The sequence below is a fragment of the Cherax quadricarinatus genome, chromosome 47, assembly GCF_038502225.1.
Source record: "Cherax quadricarinatus isolate ZL_2023a chromosome 47, ASM3850222v1, whole genome shotgun sequence".
In the NCBI taxonomy this organism is placed as follows: domain Eukaryota; kingdom Metazoa; phylum Arthropoda; class Malacostraca; order Decapoda; family Parastacidae; genus Cherax; species Cherax quadricarinatus.
The window spans coordinates 606,560-630,970 of NC_091338.1; the positions used below are offsets into that span (position 1 = coordinate 606,560).

At 39.2% G+C, this 24,411-nt stretch overlaps 1 protein-coding gene across 2 annotated transcripts in view; it reads right to left on the bottom strand.

The window, feature by feature from the left end:
* The window catches only part of LOC128696540 (uncharacterized), a 79,213-nt gene that overhangs the window by 52,480 nt on the left and 2,322 nt on the right, over nucleotides 1-24,411 (bottom strand). For both annotated transcript variants that reach the window (XM_053787833.1, XM_053787832.1), the window contains exons 2-3: nucleotides 22,815-22,968; nucleotides 7,897-9,569 (exon numbers count right to left, since the gene is read on the bottom strand). In XM_053787833.1, the coding sequence (XP_053643808.1) occupies nucleotides 7,897-9,569; nucleotides 22,815-22,962 (1,821 nt within the window). In that variant the 5' untranslated portion in view covers nucleotides 22,963-22,968. The remainder of the gene's footprint in view (nucleotides 1-7,896; nucleotides 9,570-22,814; nucleotides 22,969-24,411) is intronic.

Consider the following 24,411-nt stretch of genomic DNA (forward strand, 5'->3'; position numbering starts at 1 on the left):
GAGTGGTGCTAAGGACACATCCCTGTGGGACACTTTCAGCTTGGACAAAGTCCAGGGAAAGCAAATTATTGATTCGAACATCAAAATGTCTCTCAGATAAGAAGTTTTTAAGGATAAGTTGTAGACTGCCTTGGAGGCCTAATGAATGAGCTTGCACCAAATTGTTTTATCTCCCAGTAGTGTTATAAGCCTTTTCAAGATCAAAAAAGACTTCAATAATTGAGTGGTTACTAGCAAAGTCATTACAAATGTAGGTTATCTAAGTAGAGTAAGGGGTCAACAGTGGAGCAGCCATTATGAAAGCCAGACTAGTGGAGAGGCTGTTGTCTCTCTCAATACCACACAGAGCATTTACTTACTAGACATTCCATCAACTTGCCAACTGCACTGATAAGAACAATGGGACGATAGTGAGAGGCATCATGGCCCAAAGTACCTAGTTTACAAAAGGGCAGAACAACGTCAGTTTTCCACAGCTGGGGAAAAACCCCTTGCAACCAAATAAGATTAAAAAGATGTAAGAGGACTGGAAAGACTGACAGATGTAAATGCTGAAGCATACAAATACGAATGCCATCAGGCCCAGCTGCTGACAATCAGCAAGCAGAAAGTGTTGACTGATTCTAGAAGCGTAAAAGGAACATTATAAGACTCTTCCCTGCTAGAAGAAAAGTCTAAAGGCAGTAACCCAATGGCAGACTTGGAGGGAAGAAACAAGGGGCATAGATGGAGCCCCTGAGAGATACGGACAAGATGATTTCCAAATTCTATGGCAACTTCAAGAGGGCTTGCTACAATGATACTGGCAACCCTAAGAACCGGAGCCAGGTCTGGAGAGTATCTGCTATTCGATTTCTGTACTTTTTTCAAAAATGCCTTCACAGAGGAAGTTGAAGTGATGGTAGACATATAATCCTATCAAATGTGTTTAGCTTCTCGGATGGCACGTTGGGCACCTGTCCTTGCCCGTTTAAAATCAAAGAGTCACTCTATATTCCCATTATAATGATATAGGCCCCATGTAGCACATTTCAAATGCACTGCATGAGCACAAGTAGACCACCAAGGCACACATTTCTGAGGGGTGCCTACCTGAGGTTTGAGGGACTGTATTTGAGGCTGTGGTTAAAATCGAGGACAAAAATAGTCTGACACAAGTAAATGGCCCAATTCACCCATTCAAACTGCCAATGTGGCCTACGAGGTTGTGAATACATACGAGAAGTAAATTAGGAAAATGATCGCTGTCATGTAAATCAGGGGGCACTGGCCAGATTAAAGTCAAGTGCAGTTGAGGAGGAGCAAATTGAGATACCTATGCAAGAGAGTGTGGGGGTCGAAATGAGTGGGCATACCCATATTTAAAACATGGAGGGGAAGTGAGAAGGGCCTCTAACTGACCACAACGAGTGTTACAGTGAGACCCTTCCCAGAGAAAATGATGAGCATTAAAATTTCCTAATAAGAGAGGAGGAGGAAGTAGGGAAGAAATCAGAGATGCCACATCTGGAACAGATAATGGCCAAGGAGGAGAAATATATAACGAGCAGACTGTAGATGCTGGCTGCAGTGTAATGCAGCAAAGTACGGAAAAGAACCCAAGAATGTGGTATACCGTGGCGCATGAGAAGTGAACTTTTATTAAAGGTCCCATTAGGAAAAAGATCCGACAAATCTAATAAGATACTGCCTGAGACGGGATGGAAAACAGCAGAGAGCAATTTTCATTCTTGCAAACAGACAAACTGGGAAAAACTGGGAGAGCAATACTTGAAGCTCTCCCTTATTACCTGAGGCCTCGAATATTCCACTGTAAATAAGCCATGATTGGCTAAGAAAGCATAACAGTGAAATTTTGCAGGTGTCTATGAATCAAGAAGGTCAATAAAGTCAACATGAGGCAATGGGAAACTAGTAAGGAGTGAAGCACTGGGATGATGTGAAGACAGGGAAGGTGAGAATGTGAAGTATTGGGAGGTGGACTGGTGTCCATCATAGGTGATGTCTCAATAAAAGCGGAGATAGCTTCAATAGTCTCAAGTGAGAAAGGTGGAGGAGTGAGCTTGGCAGTGGAGGGAGATAATGTAGTTTGGGTAAAAAGGGAAGAGGTAACTGAAGACACCAAAGAAGGGGTAGAGGTGTCTTGGCAAGCAGAGATTTCTGAAGGGACAGGCAAGGAAGCAACTGTACGTGGAGGCGGATGAACCTCCACAACAGTATCAGATGCATCTCGAGAAAAGGCCTAGACTTAGAGAAGGGGGAGAAGAATGTTTGGGAATGTCAAGTGTTTTGGGGGTTGAAGGAGATTTGGACGTAAATAAAGATGTAGACTTCGGAGAAGGGATACTGAGAAGGCACTGAGACATTGGAACATGTGAGTGGGAAGGTGAAGTAGGGACAGTCGTAAGAGATGATGAGGTTGGAACCTCAAGAGTCCAGGACTGTGAAAGGGTTGGACACTGAGTTAACTGTGAAGGGGCATAAAGGCACCTGTGGAAGCCCTTGAAGGCAGAGATGGGAAATTGCTATGGCATAAGAGAAGCCCTCTTTCTCCCTTTCTCTTAAGAAAATTGGGCAATGGCAAGAATAGGTCAGGTGTGCCTCTTTGCAGTTAAGGCAAGAGGGAAGGAGGCTGCAGGATGGACTGCTATGGTCAGCAGCACCACAGACAGGGAATTCTGCCTCCGATCTGCAATATTTCACCAGGTGGCTGAAGCGCCAGTATTTTCGGCATTGCTGCAGGGTAGGGATTACCTCCCACACTTGTAGGCATTACACCATTACATAAACAGATAGTGGCAGTTCACGGATGTCCAAAGTTAGTTTTACTATATTGCAAGGATAACACCTCTGCCCACAGGCAGGATGTATCAATTTTAATGATTGGGAGATTCTAGAGCTCGAGTTGCTCAGAATGTCATCATTACACGAGAAAGTCGCGCTGTACAATTGTATGTGTTAGTACAACAGATCCACTGCAAGAACTTAGGGAGATGTGCTTGCGAATCGTAACTGGTGTGTCATCAGCATCAAGAAGTGAAAGATTGTGTGCCTGCTCTGCATTTTGAACTTGACAATGTGTGTGCTGCTCTTAAGAACATGGAAGGAAATGTTCTGCCCAACATGGCAAAGGAGTGCCTTGCTGATGCTGTGATCGGAAAGACAGTCAGTAGGAGTAGTTGGTTAAATGTAAAGAATTTTGTCCAAGGACTTTGAAACACTGAGCCTAAAGGGAGGAATTGCTTAGTTGTATGAGTAATGAAGGTGTGATAAATATTCATTGTGAAAATTTCATGACTGTCCTTGCTGTGTATTTCTTGTCTATATCCTTACCTATTTACTATGTGCATGGTTCTATAACTCAGGTGAAGGAAATAAGTGCAGTTTAATTAAAAGATTAGATAGGTAATGTCATCTACCATCAATGTTGTATTGAAATGTAATGAAGGACAAGGCAGGTGTTTGAGAAAGTACTATGTATTATTTTTATTATTATTATTATTATTACTATTACTATTATTACTGTAGTATCTGTACGTACTTGAGTTTAAAATATCCTAAGTACTGTAAAAGCTGGGGATTAATTCAAGAAATGTATTTGAATTGTGACCATCCTCGCACATCGATTTTCTATTATTGGTGGTTCCAATATTATTTCATTAGAATTTTCAGTTATCTGTAATATAGTGTATAAAGTTAATTTTTTTTAATCTGATTATTTCTCTCCAATATTACTATTCAGTGTAATAATTAGTCTGAGTAGAAATAAGGTTTGTAGAGGTGAGTTGGCCTCCTGTTTTAGGGGTGTTGTGAAGAGCTTGCATACACAAGTGGGAATTCTGTTCAAACAATGGAGGGAAGCACGAGAAGAGGAACTTTGTAGACTAGCCTCCACTCCCATCTCCTTTGTCGGCTTAAGCAGTTTTTTTGACTGTTCATGTACACCTATCTGCCGCTAACAAGGTTTAGCAGCAACCAGGCTCCCCCTCCCCCAAGAGATGCCTACATAACTGTAGAAGAGTATCGGTTGCTGAAGAGATACTGGGGAAAGGAGATAGTCTTCTAGAGTCCTTGAAAACCCTAGCCCTGGAGGATCAGTCCAGGCTTGTAATCTAGGATCTTGGAAGACCTCAGTAGTGACTCGAAGATGGAATGTATCAAGGCAGTAAATCAAGGGAGGTAACCCCAGACAGTATGTCAAAGCAAAGGAGTTCCTCGGGAACGGTGTACTGTGATTGTTATAATATCAGTAAGCAGGTTCTACTGTAATATTAGGTATTGGCTGCTAGCAATTTTTATTCTTGGGTGCCAATGATTTCAGATTCCCTTGTAATGTGTTTATTAAATTGTAAGTGGTTTTATCGGAGCATGTTTTACTTCCCGCTTTGAGCCTTGTATATAAGGTCCATTAGTCTGAAGTTAACATGGAAAAACGTATAACCTATTGATGATATTTTTTTTGGAGAGTCAAGCCCCTGATAAGGTGCCTACTGCTCAAGTTGCAGGCCAAGCTACCCTAAGAGCCAGTACTTATCAGGACCCCGATCTTGTTGTAACTTTCCTGTATTATTTCTCACTGGGTTTTCTCCTGCTCTATCCCAAATTCCAAGTTTTCCCCACTTGTCCTATGCCTATAGTTACTTTTATCTCTTCCACTATTAAAAGAGCAGGTGGTGGCAGCATACTTCCAAGAGAATAGAGCGCTACCTTCTATTCTCTCATATTCTAGTAATTTCCCCTTGTTATTTGTTCTCTATATTCTCATACTTTTCTCCACTCCGAGTCTCTACCTGAGGAAACAGACAATATGGCATCGCCGGGTGCTTTGTCCACCCTAAGGTGAGGCTGGGGTGGAAGATGCGGCACTTCATGTTTCTTAGAAGCTTGAGAGGACACTGAGGTAGGGTCATCAGTGATACGTAGAAGTTATTTGGAATGAAGGTTAGAGCAACTGTCCAAAGTCATGTGCACAATTCATAAATCATGGTACCAGAGGAGGGTAATGGAACTTTACCTGGAGCAGGTACCAGGTTGGAAGAAAGGTTCCGAGAATGGTCTGAAGAAGCGCCAGGGTCTGTAGGGGGTGCTGCAGGAAAGAGCCTGGGAGGAGGCAAGTCATGGTTATAGGTCTCCATGATCAGCTTCCCCTTTATTTATATATTTATTTATTTACTTAAAAAAGGGGAGAAAGAAAGGGGGGAGGAAGGGAATGTGGAGGGATAGCTCCCAGAAGGAATGAAAGGGATTGTATATCTTCCCTCCATGCACAAGAGGGCCCACAGTGCAGATATGTGAAATCCGTGCCATACTCTACCCTTCATGCCAGTAAACCAGCAATCCAGAATAGCAACCTCACATCCAACAAGCCACCTCAGTGGACAAAAGAGGGCAGCTGGAAATCTGCCACAAGGCATACCTCCAAACTACAGTACTGGTGGAGCTCAAACTCATGGCAACTGAGTCGTAAAACTCCAGGCCAGTGTGTAAGCCACTGAGCCAGCTACTACGATATGATTCATCTAACTAGGTATATTTATACACCATAGGGAGGTTAGCACAGGCCCCATTGTGGCCACAAATGAAAGTTGTAATGAATGAATGAATCTCCTCCCAGTATGGCCGTGACTAGCTCAAGTCCCCTCAAAGCTGTCATCATGACTCACGTAAACATAACACGATTGCAAATAAACCACAGTACTTGAGAGGGGAGGCATGGGGGATAAAGGAGGGATGGGGAAAGGACAGAGAAGAGAAAGGAGGGATGGGAATGATGAGGCAGAGACAGGGGGGGGGGGGGATTGGGAGTAATTAGGTTCAGCTGGAGGAAGAAGACCAAAGGGTCCAATTCCTTGGATCAAAAGCCTCTTCACTGTAAATATTAACATATAATTTCAAGGAAATGATCGTGGCTTGAGTAATGTAGCGCTGGTAATGCACCCAAGGGCAAAGTTGAGCTGTTTCGATTAATGTTAAATGATATGATACACAGAGAGCTCCTTTTATTTCAACTGTATAATGCTGATGAGAGTAGTCTCTTTTGGCATTTGCTGCTGTTCAATATACTAGTCTTTCATCATGAAGAATGAACACAATGTCGTAAGCTCAGCAATCACCGCTTCTCAGTTATGCTGTGCTAATGTTGAAACTGGGTGTCAAAGGCAAATCAGCACGGCTTGTGTTCATCATGAAGAATGAACACAATGTCGTAAGCTCAGCAATCACCGCTTCTCAGTTATGCTGTGCTAATGTTGAAACTGGGTGTCAAAGGCAAATCAGCACGGCTTGTGCTTAAAGGGCTGCATTATTCAATGTGTTACTAGTCAATTATTACAAGGGTAAGAAAGGCTGGTTTGACAGGGATGTACTTTGTGCCTGGTTATTTCACACATTTCATCCTTGAAATGTGTGAAGTACCAGCTAGAGGTCCTTAAACTAGATTCCAAGGATGTCAAGGCTCTTCTGCTGCTTGATAATGCACCTGTTCACCCAAGGAATGAGAAGTTAAGCAGCACAGACAGTAAATTAAGGCCACATTTCTGCCCCCTGATCCAACCTGTGTATCAGAGGGTTAATGCAGCCTGCAAGAGGCTGTATCAGTCTAGGTACATCAGTGAAGTACTGGTAGTGATTGAGGATGATGCAGATTTGGAAAGACACACCAAAGACACACCAGAAGCCTATGTACACTGGACAGCATCAAAAAGTCTGCAGTCTTCAACCTTGCGGCAATATGGGAGAAACTGAAAAGGCCAACATTAGCTAGTGGTTTGAATTTTTTTTTTTTATATAACCTTGATATTGAGTTGGACTCTAAAGAGGTTTGAGGCCAGTGATTTTCATCATGCCCTTCAGAGGGTGGGAGCAACAGAAGTTACAAAGGAAGATGTGATAGCATAGTTTGAAAATGGTGAGCCTGGTTACCAAATTCTGTGATGCAGAAATTGCAGAGCAGTCACCTGGCATAAAAGAACAGGGGATTGATGATTGATGATGATTGATGATGATTGATGATGATTGATGATGACTGATGATGATGATGACTGATGATGGTGGTGATGGTGATGATGAAGAAGAGATTGAGGGGCCACCAAAACTGTCAATTATACACGATTCAATTGATGTTCTCATTAGGTACACTGATCTCTGACAAAGTGAAGGCCCATTATCCACACACAGGAATTCTTAGAGAATGTATCATAAGGGACCAGCAGCAATGTGGTAAACAATTGAAGCTGGATACATTCAACATCTCAGCTATCTACATTATTTTCACTACAAGAGCTTTACAGCTCCTCTGATTCAGAATTTAAATTATTCTGAATCACCACCACTAATCACAGCAGTGTACACATTATCACTCCAACATGAAAGTAAAATTACCGTAAATTACATACAGTCTATAAAATTACTACACAGTACAGTGCTGTAATAATACAGGTTACAATACTTGCATTCTTAGTGTCCAGTTGTCTTCTGCATTAGTGGACCAAGTCCGCTAGCTCAAAAGGCAGCCAGATCCTAAATTTATTTCAAAGACTGGAAGTTGTGAATAATCAACAATGTTGAACACATCCCCTTCCCTGAATTAGTTCATTAATGAAAGTTCATTGTATATTCAACTCAGTCCAGTAAGCCCCTGTTGAACCTCCCCACTCTTCAAATGCTTAATAACTATTAAGGCAACATAAACTGTATTTTTTTTATAAACTAGGACATTTTAAATATGTGGTTTTGGTACTTTGGAGGTGTTTTTGGAACAACCCTATTTTCCCCATTGTTTTTCTGATTAGTTAATGCTAAATTAGATTTCATGCCAATTTTCAGGAATGTAACCCACATTAATTGACAATCAAATGAATATAAATTAACAATAATTTACTAGTTCTAAGATAATACCTGTGATGATGAATCAGAGAGGATGTTGAAGACTGAGTTTTCCCGTCGGTGGAGCCGACCTGCACACGCCTCGAGGTTAGCAATTTCTGCCTCTGATGGAACAGTCCTCTCATTCTGAGCATCACAAGGCCGTTCTTCTTTCTTTGGTCGGTGAGAAAAACAAACATTCTCATATTTTGGACTGGAAAGCTGGTTATGGAAGCTGATGCTACGACCAAACTTTTCCAGTGGACTGTATTCCTTGGCAGGGCTGACTTCGGGTGCTGAGACAGACCCTAGATTATTATTATTGGTTTTAGTGTTGGTTTTATTTATATTTTTGCTAAAGCTGCTAGGTCCTGATCCTCGGTCTTCTCTTTCTCGCAGTGTCGCTTCACTACTTCCAATGGGCCGAGAAAATCGTGCTCCCAATTCATATCTTTCGGAATTACTGTCATCTCCATCTTCGTCATCGGCATCTTCACAAAAGTCATCAATCATATCCATAATATCTGCCTCACCCAAATTGTTTTCAACACTGTCATTATCAGGAGGATCATATTCATCATCTTGGGCCTGAGGTGCAGGTATATCCATCACTTGACCTTGGACATCATAAAATTCATTTAATTCTACATTCAAATCTTTTGGGACATTCATTCCATTTCTTGGCACATTTAGTGGACTATTTCTTGCACTGGGTCTGTCGTCAAAACCAATATCTGGACCTCTCCCAATATTAAATGGAGAGTGGATTTCATGTACACTCAAATTCAAGGCCACATTATCAATTTTACCATCACATATACTAGACTCGCACCTTTTACACATTAGGTTTCTCATTTCCGAGCAATAATTATTAGCTTTTCTATCTAAAACACTTATAGGACTGAAAGCACCAGCAGCACTAAATGCAGCATGTTCTCTGTTTAAGAATCTACTATCACACTCATCAACACAATTATCTTCACAGTCAGAATCTATATCCCCATCACCATTAGGTCCTGGGTCAAAATCCATTTCTAAAAAATCCATATCTGGAGAAAACAAGTTATTCTGTTCAGGCAGGTCTTGTCTTCCAGAGCGTAACCTGTGAGCTAACATTCCAGGATCATCAGCACTACGTTCTGTATTTGGCAAGCCACAACTGAAGTACATATCAATCAAATGAGAAGGATTAGCCTCAAAATTTTCTCCCTTGTATGTATATATACAACCATCATCTTCATCTTCCTCCTCCCCATTGAGAAGATTAAGCTGGTCAGGATATCCAGAAGCATCTCTGCTTGGACTAGACTCATTGTGTCTCATCAATGGCTGCTGCCTGCCAGAGTTGGGAGAGGCATGCATCTGAAAATATTCATCCATCCCATCCTTGACTGAGGTTCCCTTCTCAGGATAAACATTATTGTTTACTTTAGCTGGAAACTTATGATAGAGACAATAAGATTTTTCATCAACGCACGTAAGATTACACTTTTCCTCAATTAAGTTATTGTTAAGCAGGGATTGTTCACTATGTCTTTCACCTGATTGTGTTGCAACCCCACTAGGCTGCAAGGGATGTCCTGATTGAGCCTTGTGTATACCATTGACTGCCACCACCCCATTTGTGACAGAGAGTGTACGAGATGGTTTCATCACTTCACGAGTTAGTGCATTCTTTTCCTCTTGACTCCATCTTCCTCCTGATGCTATTAAAAAATAAAAGGGATGAGAAAAAAAAAAAATTCTTAATTTATTCCATTGTGAAATCACGTAAAATGAGTTTCTTGAAACATCTATACCCATAACTCGAGCATTATTTAATCAAGGTTATACACAAAATTTAATTTATCTTCTATCATATTCATATTTATTTTCAATAATTTGCATAGACCTTTGGCTGAAATGAGCAGATCATTTTTATAATTGCTAATACTGATCGAATTTCACTTCAGCCTACTTTACAAGAAGAATGATTTTACTTTGATAAATTGTGATAAAACTAAGTTTTACAGCATAAGAAATTTATAAACACCATGTACTGTATAAATATTACAAACAATAAATTTTACCTTAAATAATTAACCCTCTCAAGGTACAGATCTTCAATGTGAAACTTGCTCTCAGGTTACAAAAAATTTTCAAATTTAGAAAAAAAAAATTATGGAATGATAATCTTTTTCCAAAGGTAATAGCACCAAAAGTACAAAATTTGGATGAAAACTTATGGACTTATGCTTTCTCAAAAGTTAGCAGTCTCGGCAATATTTATGCACCAGCTATATCACCCAATTTGAGTCCTATTTTAAGCCAATTCCATTGTCCCACTTGAAGAAACTCGTTGATAATTCACTAGTGTGCCTTCCATTCTATCTACTGAGCACAAAAACTGTCCCTTTAACTACTTCAACTACCCAATAAAATCAGAAATCAGTAATTTGGCCAATTTCACACAAAATTAAAAAATGCCAATTTAAAAATAGGATCAAGAATAAACAATGTAGACATTCCTGACACTAAAGCAACATTTCATCTGTTCATTAGTTACATCCCCAGGCTTCTCCTATATTACACATGTTTTCCACTTTTAATTTTTATTCACACAAAAATTTTAAGTTTAATAATTGTACAAATGATGTCAGTGCATTTGTGAATGCATACCAGACTGGCCAGTTGGACAAGTATTAGATGAGTGACATGATTAGTGTCCTCTGGAATATTGATAAAAATCAAATATTTCCACTATTTTGAGCTAAATTTCAAGCTACTTCCAATCCTGAAACCAATCAAAATCATCTCCATTTCTGTAAAATATCTTCCATTCTATCAAATGAAACAAAGAAATTGAGAATGAAACAAAAAAAATCTAAAAAATACACTGCAAAGTTGCTATTTTAAACCATACATATGGTCACAGTTTTGTTGCTCCATCATGCACTACACGAGGCAGGATTTTTTTTTATATGGTGCACACTCACTGCATTCTCTCATATCTAGGCCAAAATTTACTGTTCTCAGCTTATATGAGTGAGCTGAGCTGATCACATAGTTCTACTGCATGGACCATGAGCTCGAAACCGTATTACTACAGCATGGGTCCTGAAAGGGTCGAGACCCCCAATCCTTAACTCACTCTCAGGGTCAAAAAATAAAAAAAATAAAAAATAAAATTTCTTATGAAATGATATAGAATCTTTTTCCAATAGTAATGACACCAAAAGTACGAAACTTGATGGGAAACTTACAAAAATACGCTCTCGTGAAGTTAGCGATATCGGCGATATTTACGTATCGGCAATTTTGCCAACTTTGAGCCCTACTTTCGGCCAATTCCATTGTTCCATTCAACTAAAATCATAGCTATTTCGCTAGAACTCCATTTGTTCCATCAACTGAGTACAAGAAACTGCCCATTTACCGATTTCAACCATCCAATAAAGTGGTCAGAAATTGGCAATTTGGAAAATTTCACACAAATTTCTAAAGATGCCAATTTCAAAATAGGGTCCAGAATAAACAAGACAGACATTCCAGGCACTAAAATAACATTTTCTCTGTTCATCAGTCATGTTGCCAGGCCCCTCTTATATTACTCTTGCTTTCCATTTTGAATTTTTTTCTCACAAAAAAAATTAGAAGATTTACTGCATTATTGTAAAAATGGTATAAATAATATCAGCACACTTGTGAAAGAATATTAGACTCACCAATTGCCATGTATTGGACGTGTGGCATGATTTATTTAATCTTGAACATCGGCAAAAATCGAACATTTCCACCACTCTGAACTCAATTTCAAGGTATTTTCATTGTGAAACCAATCAAAATCAATTCTATTTCTGTAATATATCTTCCATTCTATCAACTGAGACCAAGAAAACAAGACATACCATACAAAAATACACTGCAAATTCATAGTTTTAAACCAAAAACAAGGGCAGAGCTTTTTCCATTATGCACCGAGTGCTACAGTTATTTATAGTACTGCGCACAATGACATATGTAGGCCTACCAGCTTTCTTCCACAAGATATGAAGGCACTAGAATTTTGGCATATAAATGTGGGACTGACACTGGTTCTCAAGCCGTACATATACGGGACCAACCCTGAAAGGGTCAAGGGCCAGTGTTTTTTTTTTTTTTTTTTTTTTTCCAACAAGTCGGCCGTCTCCCACCGAGGCAGGGTGACCCAAAAAAGAAAGAAAATCCCCAAAAAGAAAATACTTTCATCATCATTCAACACTTTCACCACACTCGCACATTATCACTGTTTTTGCAGAGGTGCTCAGAATACAACAGTCTAGAAGCATACACATATAAAGATACACAACATATCCCTCCAAACTGCCAATATCCCAAACCCCTCCTTTAAGGGCCAGTGTTATCCTTAATTAAAACAAATCAATGATTTAGGTAACTAGTGAATAATGACTTATAATTTAAATTGCTTTTACATTTACATTAGTAAAATTATGCTTATGGTGTTCATTCTTCTACATAGAAATTAATAGGTCACACCTTACTAAAATTTTCATTTCTTGTGGTGGGAGAAGAAAATCCTGGAGCCAATCCCATTTGCTACAACCATGTATAAAGTACCATACTACTTCCCACCTGAACTTTACAAACACTATTTTTGTCACTTCAAAATAATAAGCTCATGTCCTACCTACTTCATTTATGATTTTCTGTTAACATTTAGAAAAGACATAGGTAGTAGGCTGGTAGATAGCAACTACCAAGGGAGGTACTACCATCCTACCAAGTGACTGTAAAACGGAAACCTGTAATTGTTTTACATGATGGTAGAATTGCTCATGTCTTTTTTTGTCTCATAAATATGCAAGGTTTCAGGTATGTCTTGCTACTTCTACTTACACTTAGGTCACACTACACATGCATGTACAAGCATATATATATATATACACCCCTCTGGGGTTTTCTTCTGTTTTCCTTACTACTTCTTGTCTCTTTGGGGAGGTGGAACAGAATTCTTCCTCTGTAATCCATGAGTGATGTAAGAGGCGACTAAAATGCCAGGAGTAAGGGGTTAGTAACCTCTTCTATATAAATTACTAAGTTTAAAAAGAGAAACTTTCATTTTTCTTTTTAGGTCACCCTGCCTCAGTGAGATATGGCTGGCTTGTTGAAAAAAAAATTATAAAAGAAAGGAAAAAAATACAGACATGCTATAAAATGACTCCCAAAGCTAAAAGAAAAAAATTATTTACAAAAAGTGAAAAATACTAATAGGAGAAGGTTGAAGTAAAACAAATGAGACATGATAATCACATGAAAGATCACAAAAGGATACAGAAAAAATTATGATTTTAGATCACAAACTGGCAGGAAAGAGAAAAAAAAATTGCAGAACTGTAAACTGAATACAAAGCAGTGCAAAAGTGAAACTATAAAGTTTGCCATCACAAAAAGTGGCACAATACTGGAATATGTCCCAAGGGGAATGCATTACAACCACTGGAAACAAACATTAAATGATAAACACTGAAAATGGGGCATTTCAGACATAACATTATTTCTCTAGTAGCTATAATCACAAATATTCACCCAAACCCAAAAGAACAAAAGGGGATGCTATTACCATTTTTTTTTTTTGATAGTACACCAGCCATCTCCTACCAAGATAGGATAACAAAAAAAAAAAAAATCTATCATTCATTCAACAGCTCTCTTGCTAGAAGTTAGTAGACATCACAGTTCAAATGACCCCCTCCCCCAAAACTGTACCATCCCTGCAACTCTCTCACACTGCAGAACCTATACCTCCCACCCTCAGGACTAAGTCCAATTAACCAGTTTCTCTAAATCTTTTTAAAAATATTACCTTGCTCACACACCAACAGTATAAAAAAAATCAACAACCACTTCTCAGCCCTCTGAATTATACCTTCGGTAACCTCACATCATGTTCTAATGTCCACTTTCCAAATTTTATATAATATTCAAACCACTGCTCACAAACATGACATCTCCACTGCCTTTAACCACTACCTCACTGAAGTATTTAAAGCCCATGAATAATGGCCACATAAAAGTGTTGGTATGACTATACTTTGATGCATTCCCCTTCTAGCCTTCATAGAAAAAACATGCCTTTCCAAAGTTACCTTATCCCACCACCAACCTTTTTTTCTGATCTACTCTATGGTTCATCTTGCCTTTCATTAACCCATCTGCTAACATTTCTTTGTGTGATGATTCAAAATTCAAAATTGAGGGCAAGTGTTACAGTATGGGAGAGGCCTGGGGACATAAAAATTTTTTATTTTTTTTTTTTTATTATCACACTGGCCGATTCCCACCAAGGCAGGGCGGCCCGAAAAAGAAAAACTTTCACCATCATTCACTCCATCACTGTCTTGCCAGAAGGGTGCTTTACACTACAGTTTTTAAACTGCAACATTAACACCCCTCCTTCAGAGTGCAGGCACTGTACTTCAAATCTCCAGGACTCAAGTCCGGCCTGCCGGTTTCCCTGAACCCCTTCATAAATGTTACTTTGCTCACACTCCAACAGCACGTCAAGTATTAAAAACCATTTGTCTCCATTCACTCCTATCAAACACGCTCACACATGCCTGCTGGAAGTCCAAGCCCCTCGCACACAAAACCTCCTTTACCCCCTCTCTCCAACCTTTCCTAGGCTGACCCCTACCCCGCCTTCCTTCCACTACAGACTGATACACTCTTGAAGTCATTCTGTTTCGCTCCATTCTCTCTACATGTCCGAACCACCTCAACAACCCTTCCTCAGCCCTCTGGACAACAGTTTTGGTAATCTCGCACCTCCTCCTAACTTCCAAACTATGAATTCTCTGCATTATATTCACACCACACATTGCCCTCAGACATGACATCTCCACTGCCTCCAGCCTTCTCCTCGCTGCAACATTCATCACCCATGCTTCACACCCATATAAGAGCATTGGTAAAACTATACTCTCATACATTCCCCTCTTTGCCTCCAAGGACAAAGTTCTTTGTCTCCACAGACTCCTAAGTGCACCACTCACTCTTTTCCCCTCATCAATTCTATGATTCACCTCATCTTTCATAGACCCATCCGCTGACACGTCCACTCCCAAATATCTGAATACATTCACCTCCTCCATACTCTCTCCCTCCAATCTGATATTCAATCTTTCATCACCTAATCTTTTTGTTATCCTCATAACCTTACTCTTTCCTGTATTCACCTTTAATTTTCTTCTTTTGCACACCCTACCAAATTCATCCACCAATCTCTGCAACTTCTCTTCAGAATCTCCCAAGAGCACAGTGTCATCAGCAAAGAGCAGCTGTGACAACTCCCACTTTGTGTGTGATTCTTTATCTTTTAACTCCACGCCTCTTGCCAAGACCCTCGCATTTACTTCTCTTACAACCCCATCTATAAATATATTAAACAACCACGGTGACATCACACATCCTTGTCTAAGGCCTACTTTTACTGGGAAAAAATTTCCCTCTTTCCTACATACTCTAACTTGAGCCTCACTATCCTCATAAAAACTCTTCACTGCTTTCAGTAACCTACCTCCTACACCATACACTTGCAACATCTGCCACATTGCCCCCCTATCCACCCTGTCATACGCCTTTTCCAAATCCATAAATGCCACAAAGACCTCTTTAGCCTTATCTAAATACTGTTCACTTATATGTTTCACTGTAAACACCTGGTCCACACACCCCCTACCTTTCCTAAAGCCTCCTTGTTCATCTGCTATCCTATTCTCCGTCTTACTCTTAATTCTTTCAATAATAACTCTACCATACACTTCACCAGGTATACTCAGCAGACTTATCCCCCTATAATTTTTGCACTCTCTTTTATCCCCTTTGCCTTTATACAAAGGAACTATGCATGCTCTCTGCCAATCCCTAGGTACCTTACCCTCTTCCATACATTTATTAAATAATTGCACCAACCACTCCAAAACTATATCCCCACCTGCTTTTAACATTTCTATCTTTATCCCATCAATCCCGGCTGCCTTACCCCCTTTCATTTTACCTACTGCCTCACGAACTTCCCCCACACTCACAACTGGCTCTTCCTCACTCCTACAAGATGTTATTCCTCCTTGTCCTATACACGAAATCACAGCTTCCCTATCTTCATCAACATTTAACAATTCCTCAAAATATTCCCTCCATCTTCCCAATACCTCTAACTCTCCATTTAATAACTCTCCTCTCCTATTTTTAACTGACAAATCCATTTGTTCTCTAGGCTTTCTTAACTTGTTAATCTCACTCCAAAACTTTTTCTTATTTTCAACAAAATTTGTTGATAACATCTCACCCACTCTCTCATTTGCTCTCTTTTTACATTGCTTCACTGCTCTCTTAACCTCTCTCTTTTTCTCCATATACTCTTCCCTCCTTGCATCACTTCTACTTTGTAAAAACTTCTCATATGCTAACTTTTTCTCCCTTACTACTCTCTTTACATCGTCATTCCACCAATCGCTCCTCTTCCCTCCCGCACCCACTTTCCTGTAACCACAAACTTCTGCTGAACACTCTAACACTACAATTTTAAACCTACCCCATACCTCTTCGACACCATTGCCTATGCTCTCATTAGCCCATCTATCCTCCAATAGCTGTTTATATCTTACCCTAACTGCCTCCTCTTTTAGTTTATAAACCTTCACTTCTCTCTTCCCTGATACTTCCATTCTCCTTGTATCCCATCTACCTTTTACTCTCAGTGTAGCTACAACTAGAAAGTGATCTGATATATCTGTGGCCCCTCTATAAACATGTACATCCTGAAGTCTACTCAACAGTCTTTTATCTACCAATACATAATCCAACAAACTACTGTCATTTCGCCCTACATCATATCTTGTATACTTATTTATCCTCTTTTTCTTAAAATATGTATTACCTATAACTAAACCCCTTTCTATACAAAGTTCAATCAAAGGGCTCCCATTATCATTTACACCTGGCACCCCAAACTTACCTACCACACCCTCTCTAAAAGTTTCTCCTACTTTAGCATTCAGGTCCCCTACCACAATTACTCTCTCACTTGGTTCAAAGGCTCCTATACATTCACTTAACATCTCCCAAAATCTCTCTCTCTCCTCTGCATTCCTCTCTTCTCCAGGTGCATACACGCTTATTATGACCCACTTCTCGCATCCAACCTTTACTTTAATCCACATAATTCTTGAATTTACACATTCATATTCTCTTTTCTCCTTCCATAACTGATCATTCAATATTACTGCTACCCCTTCCTTTGCTCTAACTCTCTCAGATACTCCAGATTTAATCCCATTTATTTCCCCCCACTGAAACTCCCCTACCCCCTTCAGCTTTGTTTCGCTTAGGGCCAGGACATCCAACTTCTTTTCATTCATAACATCAGCAATCATCTGTTTCTTGTCATCCGCACTACATCCACGCACATTTAAGCATCCCAGTTTTATAAAGTTTTTCTTCTTCTCTTCTTTAGTAAATGTCTACAGGAGAAGGGGTTACTAGCCCATTGCTCCCGGCATTTTAGTCGCCTCATACGACACGCATGGCTTACAGAGGAAAGATTCTTTTCCACTTCCCCATGGACAATAGAAGAAATAAAGAAGAACAAGAGCTATTTAGAAAAAGGAGAAAAACCTAGATGTATGTATATATATATGCATGTGCGTGTCTGTGAAGTGTGACCAAAGTGTAAGTAGGAGTAGCAAGATATCCCTGTTATCTAGCGTGTTTATGAGACAGAAAAAGAAAACAGCAATCCTACCATCATGCAAAACAGTTACAGGTTTCTGTTTCACAGTCATCTGGCAGGACAGTAGTACTTCCCTGGGTGGTTGCTGTCTACCAACCTACTAAAGGAAAACGCAAAGGAAACGTTGCTTTGGTGGCCGGAATGCGTACAGTGTTTATTTTGAACTCATTTTTATATTAGAAGTTGTTAAATTTTGTGTAAAACTGGCTAAACTACTGACCTACGTGCATGTTATATGGTAGTTCTTATAGTTGAATATGCAATTTTTTGCATTCAAGTGATAAGAGCAGATGACACACTAGTGAAATTGATACAAACTGAGCAATGAAATTGGCTTAAAATAGGCCTCAGAGTGACGTTATCTTTGTCCAGTGCATGAAATCACTGCCTTCCTTTAACCCTTTCACTGTCCAGACCCCTGAAATTAACCCTTTAACTGTCAAACCACAGATCTACACATTCCTGCTAGTGCTCCACACGCAGATCAACGCACTATTTTTCTTACCTTCAAATTTGGCATTATAGGTCTGAGAAGTCTAGACATGAGAGGATGGGTCTGCACACTCGGTGTACGTAGTACATTAAAAAAATCAGGGACCTCAGAGTACCACATGGGAGCACCAGTTGATTTCAGCACCAGCTAGGGTACTGAAACAAACTGGTGCCCCATCATATCAACATTCTTATTCGAGAAAAGTGATATGGAACCCGAGTTTAGTGGACCTGAGATGAATGTGGCCTTAAATGATCAAGAATGTACTGAAAATATTGTTAACCCAGATGACCCTCAGCCCACCACATCTGGGATGGCCAGCATGGCCACACCAGACCCTCAGTCAAGCACCCCCAGGGTGGCGAGTGTGGCCACATGAGACCAGCCAAGCACCTTGGGGCTGGCAAGCATTACTGCCAGGAGGCTACAACGTAAGGGAAAATTAACATTTTCCTCCAGTTTTGTTGACGATAGTGAAAGTTGTCACTGACGAGATTAATTTTATGCCTTTAAAGGGTCCTACGAGCGACAGTGATATACATTATTCCCCAGTGAAGCATACCTATAGGCATCATCGCCTACATTCAGGCAGTGTGCCATATGCAATCCCCAAGGGTCGTGGGAGGTCACATTTGAAAACCCCGGCCACTGATAGTGATATTTATCATGAAGGGGAATGTGCAGGATGGAGGGGGATGGTTTTGTATGATGCCTGGGCCACATGGTGCAGTGGCAGGGCAGACAAAGGACTGCCCAGCTCCCATTCCACCATGTGCTGCCTCCACTCCTGTTGCTCATCCACCATGCCCATGCCACACATCCATCATGCACATCCTTTCAATTTTGATGCCAGTGGAAGTGACATCCTCTCAACATGTCCTATCATGAATGATTCCACAAAGTTAGAGTTCTTCCAACTATACTCTGACGAGCCCATCATGAACCTGACAATCACCCAGACGAACAATTATTGCCGCTACATAATGGACAACACAGAAGTTTCAGAATCATCATGGCTGTGCAGGTGGAAAGAAACAACTGTGAGCAAAATGTATTTATTTCTTGGCACTGTCATGCTTATGCCTCATATGTACAATCTCAGTATAGCACAGTATTGAGCCAAAGACTACTTCCTCAATACTCCAGTCTTCCCTGAGCTCCTCCCCTGCAACAGATTCACACTGTTGCTAAGAATGCTGCACTTCTCAGACAGGTATAGGCCCAACAGAAATGACCTACTATACAAAATCCAGGAAGTGTTTATGTATCTGAAACAAAAACTCAGTACTTACTTTTATCCCTTCAGGAACCTTGCTGTTGATGAGTCCTTGATTCTGCCCAAGGGATGACTGTCGTTCAAACAATATATACCAAGCAAACGTAATCGCTTTGGTATAAAACTTTTTGTGTGTTGACTGTAAGACTGGCATGGTGTTGGATGCTATTGTCTACACTGGGAGAAACACACTCGACGATACTAGGCGGACGTTGGGCATTTCTGGCGATGTTTGGAAGATGATGGAACCATACCTTGGCAAGGGTCATACAGTGTTCACAGACAACTGATATACAAGCCCTGTGCTCACTGATTTCCTACGTGTGAAGAATACTGATATGTGTGGAACAGTGAGAAGAAATAGAAAACATATGCCAAGATTCAATGGGAGCAGTGCTGATAGTGCAGTGCAAGCATTTCATACCAAGGACACCATGGCACTAATGTGGCATCATGGGACATGATGTTGCTGTCAACCATCCACATAAACAAGATGGTACAGGTAGACAAAGTGAACACACACGCCAATGAACCCATGTAAAGCCACATGCTGTCGTCAACTATACAAACAATATGCAACTAGTCGACAAGTGTAACGTGCAAACAGGGTTTGCTGACTGTGTGCATAGGAGTCACAAGTGGTACACGAAATTATTTTTATACTCTGTAGACACTGCAATGCTCATTGTCTTCAATATGTACATGATAAAGACTGGGAAACAACCTCGATATGCAGAATTTACCCTTAATGTCATAATGCAAAGTGTAAAAATGTACAATGTCACACCGCATCTGCCCCTCAACGGTGACCTGTCCTCAGGTCACTGTACCAGAGAGAATGCTCATTAACTGCCACTTCATCTTACAGCTACCAACTGCCCAGAAAAAGAAGCACTTTCAGAAAAGGTGTACTGTGTGTGCCCACACCACTAGGCAACCCAAACAGCAGGACACATGATTCACATGTCAGCAATGTGGGGTGGCACTTTCTATAACTCAGGGCTTCATGGAGTATCATACAAGCCAGGACTTCTAAAAACATTGTTAGGACTTGTAAATAACTTGTATATAGTATTTGTATACAATAGTATGTGACTGAGGCAGGTGTACATATTCACCTGTCAGTGTGTACATGTGTGTTTGTGACAATATGATTACTATTTCTGTACCTAATATTGGCTATGATATCAAAAGATCTTCTATAAAGCATAATTATCATACCATAAAAACTATGACAATTAAAAACAAAATGAAACATTTTCAAAAGCATCAGGACTCCATGTTGTCATCATGAGCATCCAGTGCAAACTTTGTCACTTTATATCTTGTTACACACAGAAAATTACCTCTTTTAAAAAAATTCAAAATATTTTGAGCACTAACGGAGATGCATAGATCATGGTCATGAAAGTTAAAGGGTTACAACTGCTCCCAGTGTCCACTTTAGGAAAAAAAAAAAATCTTCTGAAATGGTAGAGAATCTTTTTCTGAAGGTAATGATACCAAAAATACAGAATTGTATGGAAAAGTTTGGGAATTATGTAGAAGCAAAGTTTGCGGTCTCAGGGCAATTTATGCATCAGCACTTTCACCGACTTTGAGTCAAATTTTAAGTCAATTCTACTGATCCATTTGACAAAATTCTTAACTTCTTCTATCATTTGAGCACAAGAAACCACCCATTAACTATTATAACTGCATAGAATTTGGTAATTTGGCCAATTTTACACAATTAAAAAATAATTTAAAAATGAAGTGAAAATAAAGTGTAGTTATTCTTGACACTAAAACAACATTTCTTCTGTTCATTAATTATGTCCCCAAGCCTCTCCTCTACTACACTTGCCTTCCATTTTGAATTCATAATCATGGACAAGTTTATTTTATTTCAAGGATAATACAATATAACCAGGAATGATTAGTCATGGTTTAGAGTCCCAATAAATGAATCAGACCCATTAAAAAACCATAAAACAGACTAGGAGGTGGGAGTGCAGGAGGCCTTACCTATTCTCAGGAAAATCAACAAATATCAAATATTTCTGCTAATTTGAGCCCAATTTCAAGCTACTTCTAGTCCTGAAACCAATCAAAATCATCCATTTCAGTACCACATTTTCCATTCTATCAAATGTTACCAAGCAACTGTCAATAAAGCCATAAATCTCATCCTAGAAAACAACTCAGTCGCTATTTTACATCAAACACAAAGTCAGAATACAGTGGACGCCCCACAAATTTGCAGTTCCGAATTCGAGGCTCAGTAATTTGCAGATTTTTCCTTAGAACCTAACTAACAATTGTTCATGGAAGTCCCCACATATTCGTGGAATTTCTTTTTGGCTTTTTTCAAGGCAATATATATAATTTTTTGTGTGTTTTAATGCATTACTGGTGAATATCTGTACATTTAACTTTACTTTTAGTACTAAATTATAAGCGTACGTATATTTACCATACGTATACCAAAGAAAACAGGGTTGTATGAATTACAGCATACCAAAAATGGGCTTGCATGAATTACAGTACATATTGGGGTAACAGTGATTATGCGTGAGTGAGGTGAAAGTGTTGAATGATGATGAAAGTACGTATTTTCTTTTTTGGAGATTTTCTTTCTTTTTGGGTCACCCTGCCTCGGTGGGAGACGGCCAACTTGTTAAAAAAAAAAAAAATTGGGGTAACATCAGTATTTTATATTCTAGCAGTGAGGGAGACATAGCAGTACAGTACTGTATAAAAATTTATCTTTACATTCCTTTTTTTTTTCTTTTTTTTATGGATGATGTATGAAGCTGAGTTTGAAATTAAATTAGTGTTTTGGGAGCATATTTAGGGTTTAAACTATAAAAATGGGCATTTATAGGTATTTTTTTAACCGTATCCAGAATTCACGGTTTTTCCAAATTCATGAATGGTCTTGGGAACGTAACCTTCGCAAATTTGGGGGGACTACTGTATTCCTTTTCCCATTATCCACCACTAGGGGAAGGTTTTTTTCTTCATAATGTGCACACTCACCACGCAGACCCATTCTCTCATATCTAAGCCAAAATTTACCATTCACAGATCATCTACATGATGGCCAATGAAAATGTTAATAATCAATCTTTAGCATTTCCTTGAAATATTCTCTCCATATGAGCCACAAGATACAATCCAGTATAAAAACGTGATAAGGAGAGTGAATAAACCAAACAATGACAGTGGAAGATAACTCGCATACAAGGTTTCAAAAATAAATATGCTGGTTGTCTCATATCAGGCTTTTGAAAAAAAAAAGGGGCCTAGCTATGAGCTAATCTTCACATTTTGTAAACTTAAAGTATATATATGGTATATAATTAAAGATATGCAGTACAGCATATGTAGACAGTATGCTATACTTATAAAAGATGAATAGATGGACTGACCAGAAATTAACTTATCTGTTGAAGCTCTAGCCCTGTCTTTCTCTGTAGATGGTTGAGAGAGCTTGGTGGCAGATGCAAGATCATGTTTTGTACCTAGGTCCACTAGTCTTTCTCCATCACTAGGCCCACACCCACCACAGGTGTCCATGGCTACCTGAAATGCATCATATACATATTAATTCAGACTTAGTAACAAAGTGGAACCATTTTTTTTCTTTAAATTAACATTTTTAAATGGAGTGCTATTACTAATCCAAATGACAAGCTTTACTATATCAAAGATCACCTCACTGAGCTCCATATTTAGGAGATCAAAATATAAATTAAAAAAAAAAAAATACACATACAAATGTACCATACTATAATAGTATACGGTCATCCCTACACCAGATATTTGGCCATCAGTAGAAAATTATGAACTGTTCAACAAGATGGATTTGGTGAAGGGGATTTTGTTCCATGTCCTACAACACTAGAAATCACAAAATACAAAATTAAGCTTGTTAAACAATTTTTTTAAGAAGCAGTTTTATTTTGTGTTTCAAAGAGCATATCTTTAAATACATCACTTTAATCTGGTTAATACTGACATTCATAAAATATAATGACCAAGATAGAAGCAACTCTCAGCAGGAAAGCCATCGAGCCAGACAACCACTAAACAATTGAACCCATTTGCTGGTTGCCCATAAATAAAATCTGATAATTGAAATCTGCAAATAAGGAGGCCCACAAATATGTAGAGACAACTATGTATTGTATGCATGCAAATACGGTGAATATTTGAGTGGTCCTTATTTTCTAAGTTTTTTTTTTTTTTTAATCCTGTCTAAACCTTCAGTTTTGTTGAAAAACATGCTGTGCAAATTTTCTGATTGTTATTTCCATAACCTTGATGGACTAAAGTTATGGAGCCAAATGCTTATAAAGATGAAAGCATAAAATATAAAATAATTAAAATACAGTGGACCCCCGCTTAACGGTCACCTCCCAATGCGACCAATTATGTAAGTGTATTTATGTAAGTGCGTCTGTACGTGCATGTTTGGGGGTCTGAAATGGACTAATCTACTTCACAATATTCCATATGGGAACAAATTCGGTCAGTACTGGCACCTGAACATACTTCTGGAATGAAAAAATATCGTTAACCGGGGGTCCACTGTAATTTACAGTGATAAACACAAAATAGGTAGTAGGTTGGTAGACAGCAACCACCCAGGGAGGTACTACCGTCCTGCCAAGTGAGTGTCAAACGAAAGCCTGTAATTGTTTTACATGATGGTAGGATTGCTGGTGTCTTTTGTCTGTTTCATAAATATGCAAGATTACAGGTATGTCTTGCTACTTCTACTTACACTTAGGTCACACTACACATACATGTTTATTTATACACACTCATCTGAGTTTTTTTTTATTTTATCTTAGTAATTCTTGGTCTTATTACTTTTCCTTTTATATCCATGGGGAAGTGGAATAAGAATCTGTCCTCCATGAGCCATGCATGTTGTAAAAGTCAACTAAAATGCCAGGAACAATGGGCTAGTAACCCCTTTTCCTGTAATAATTACTAAAAAGAATAAGAAGAAGAAAATTG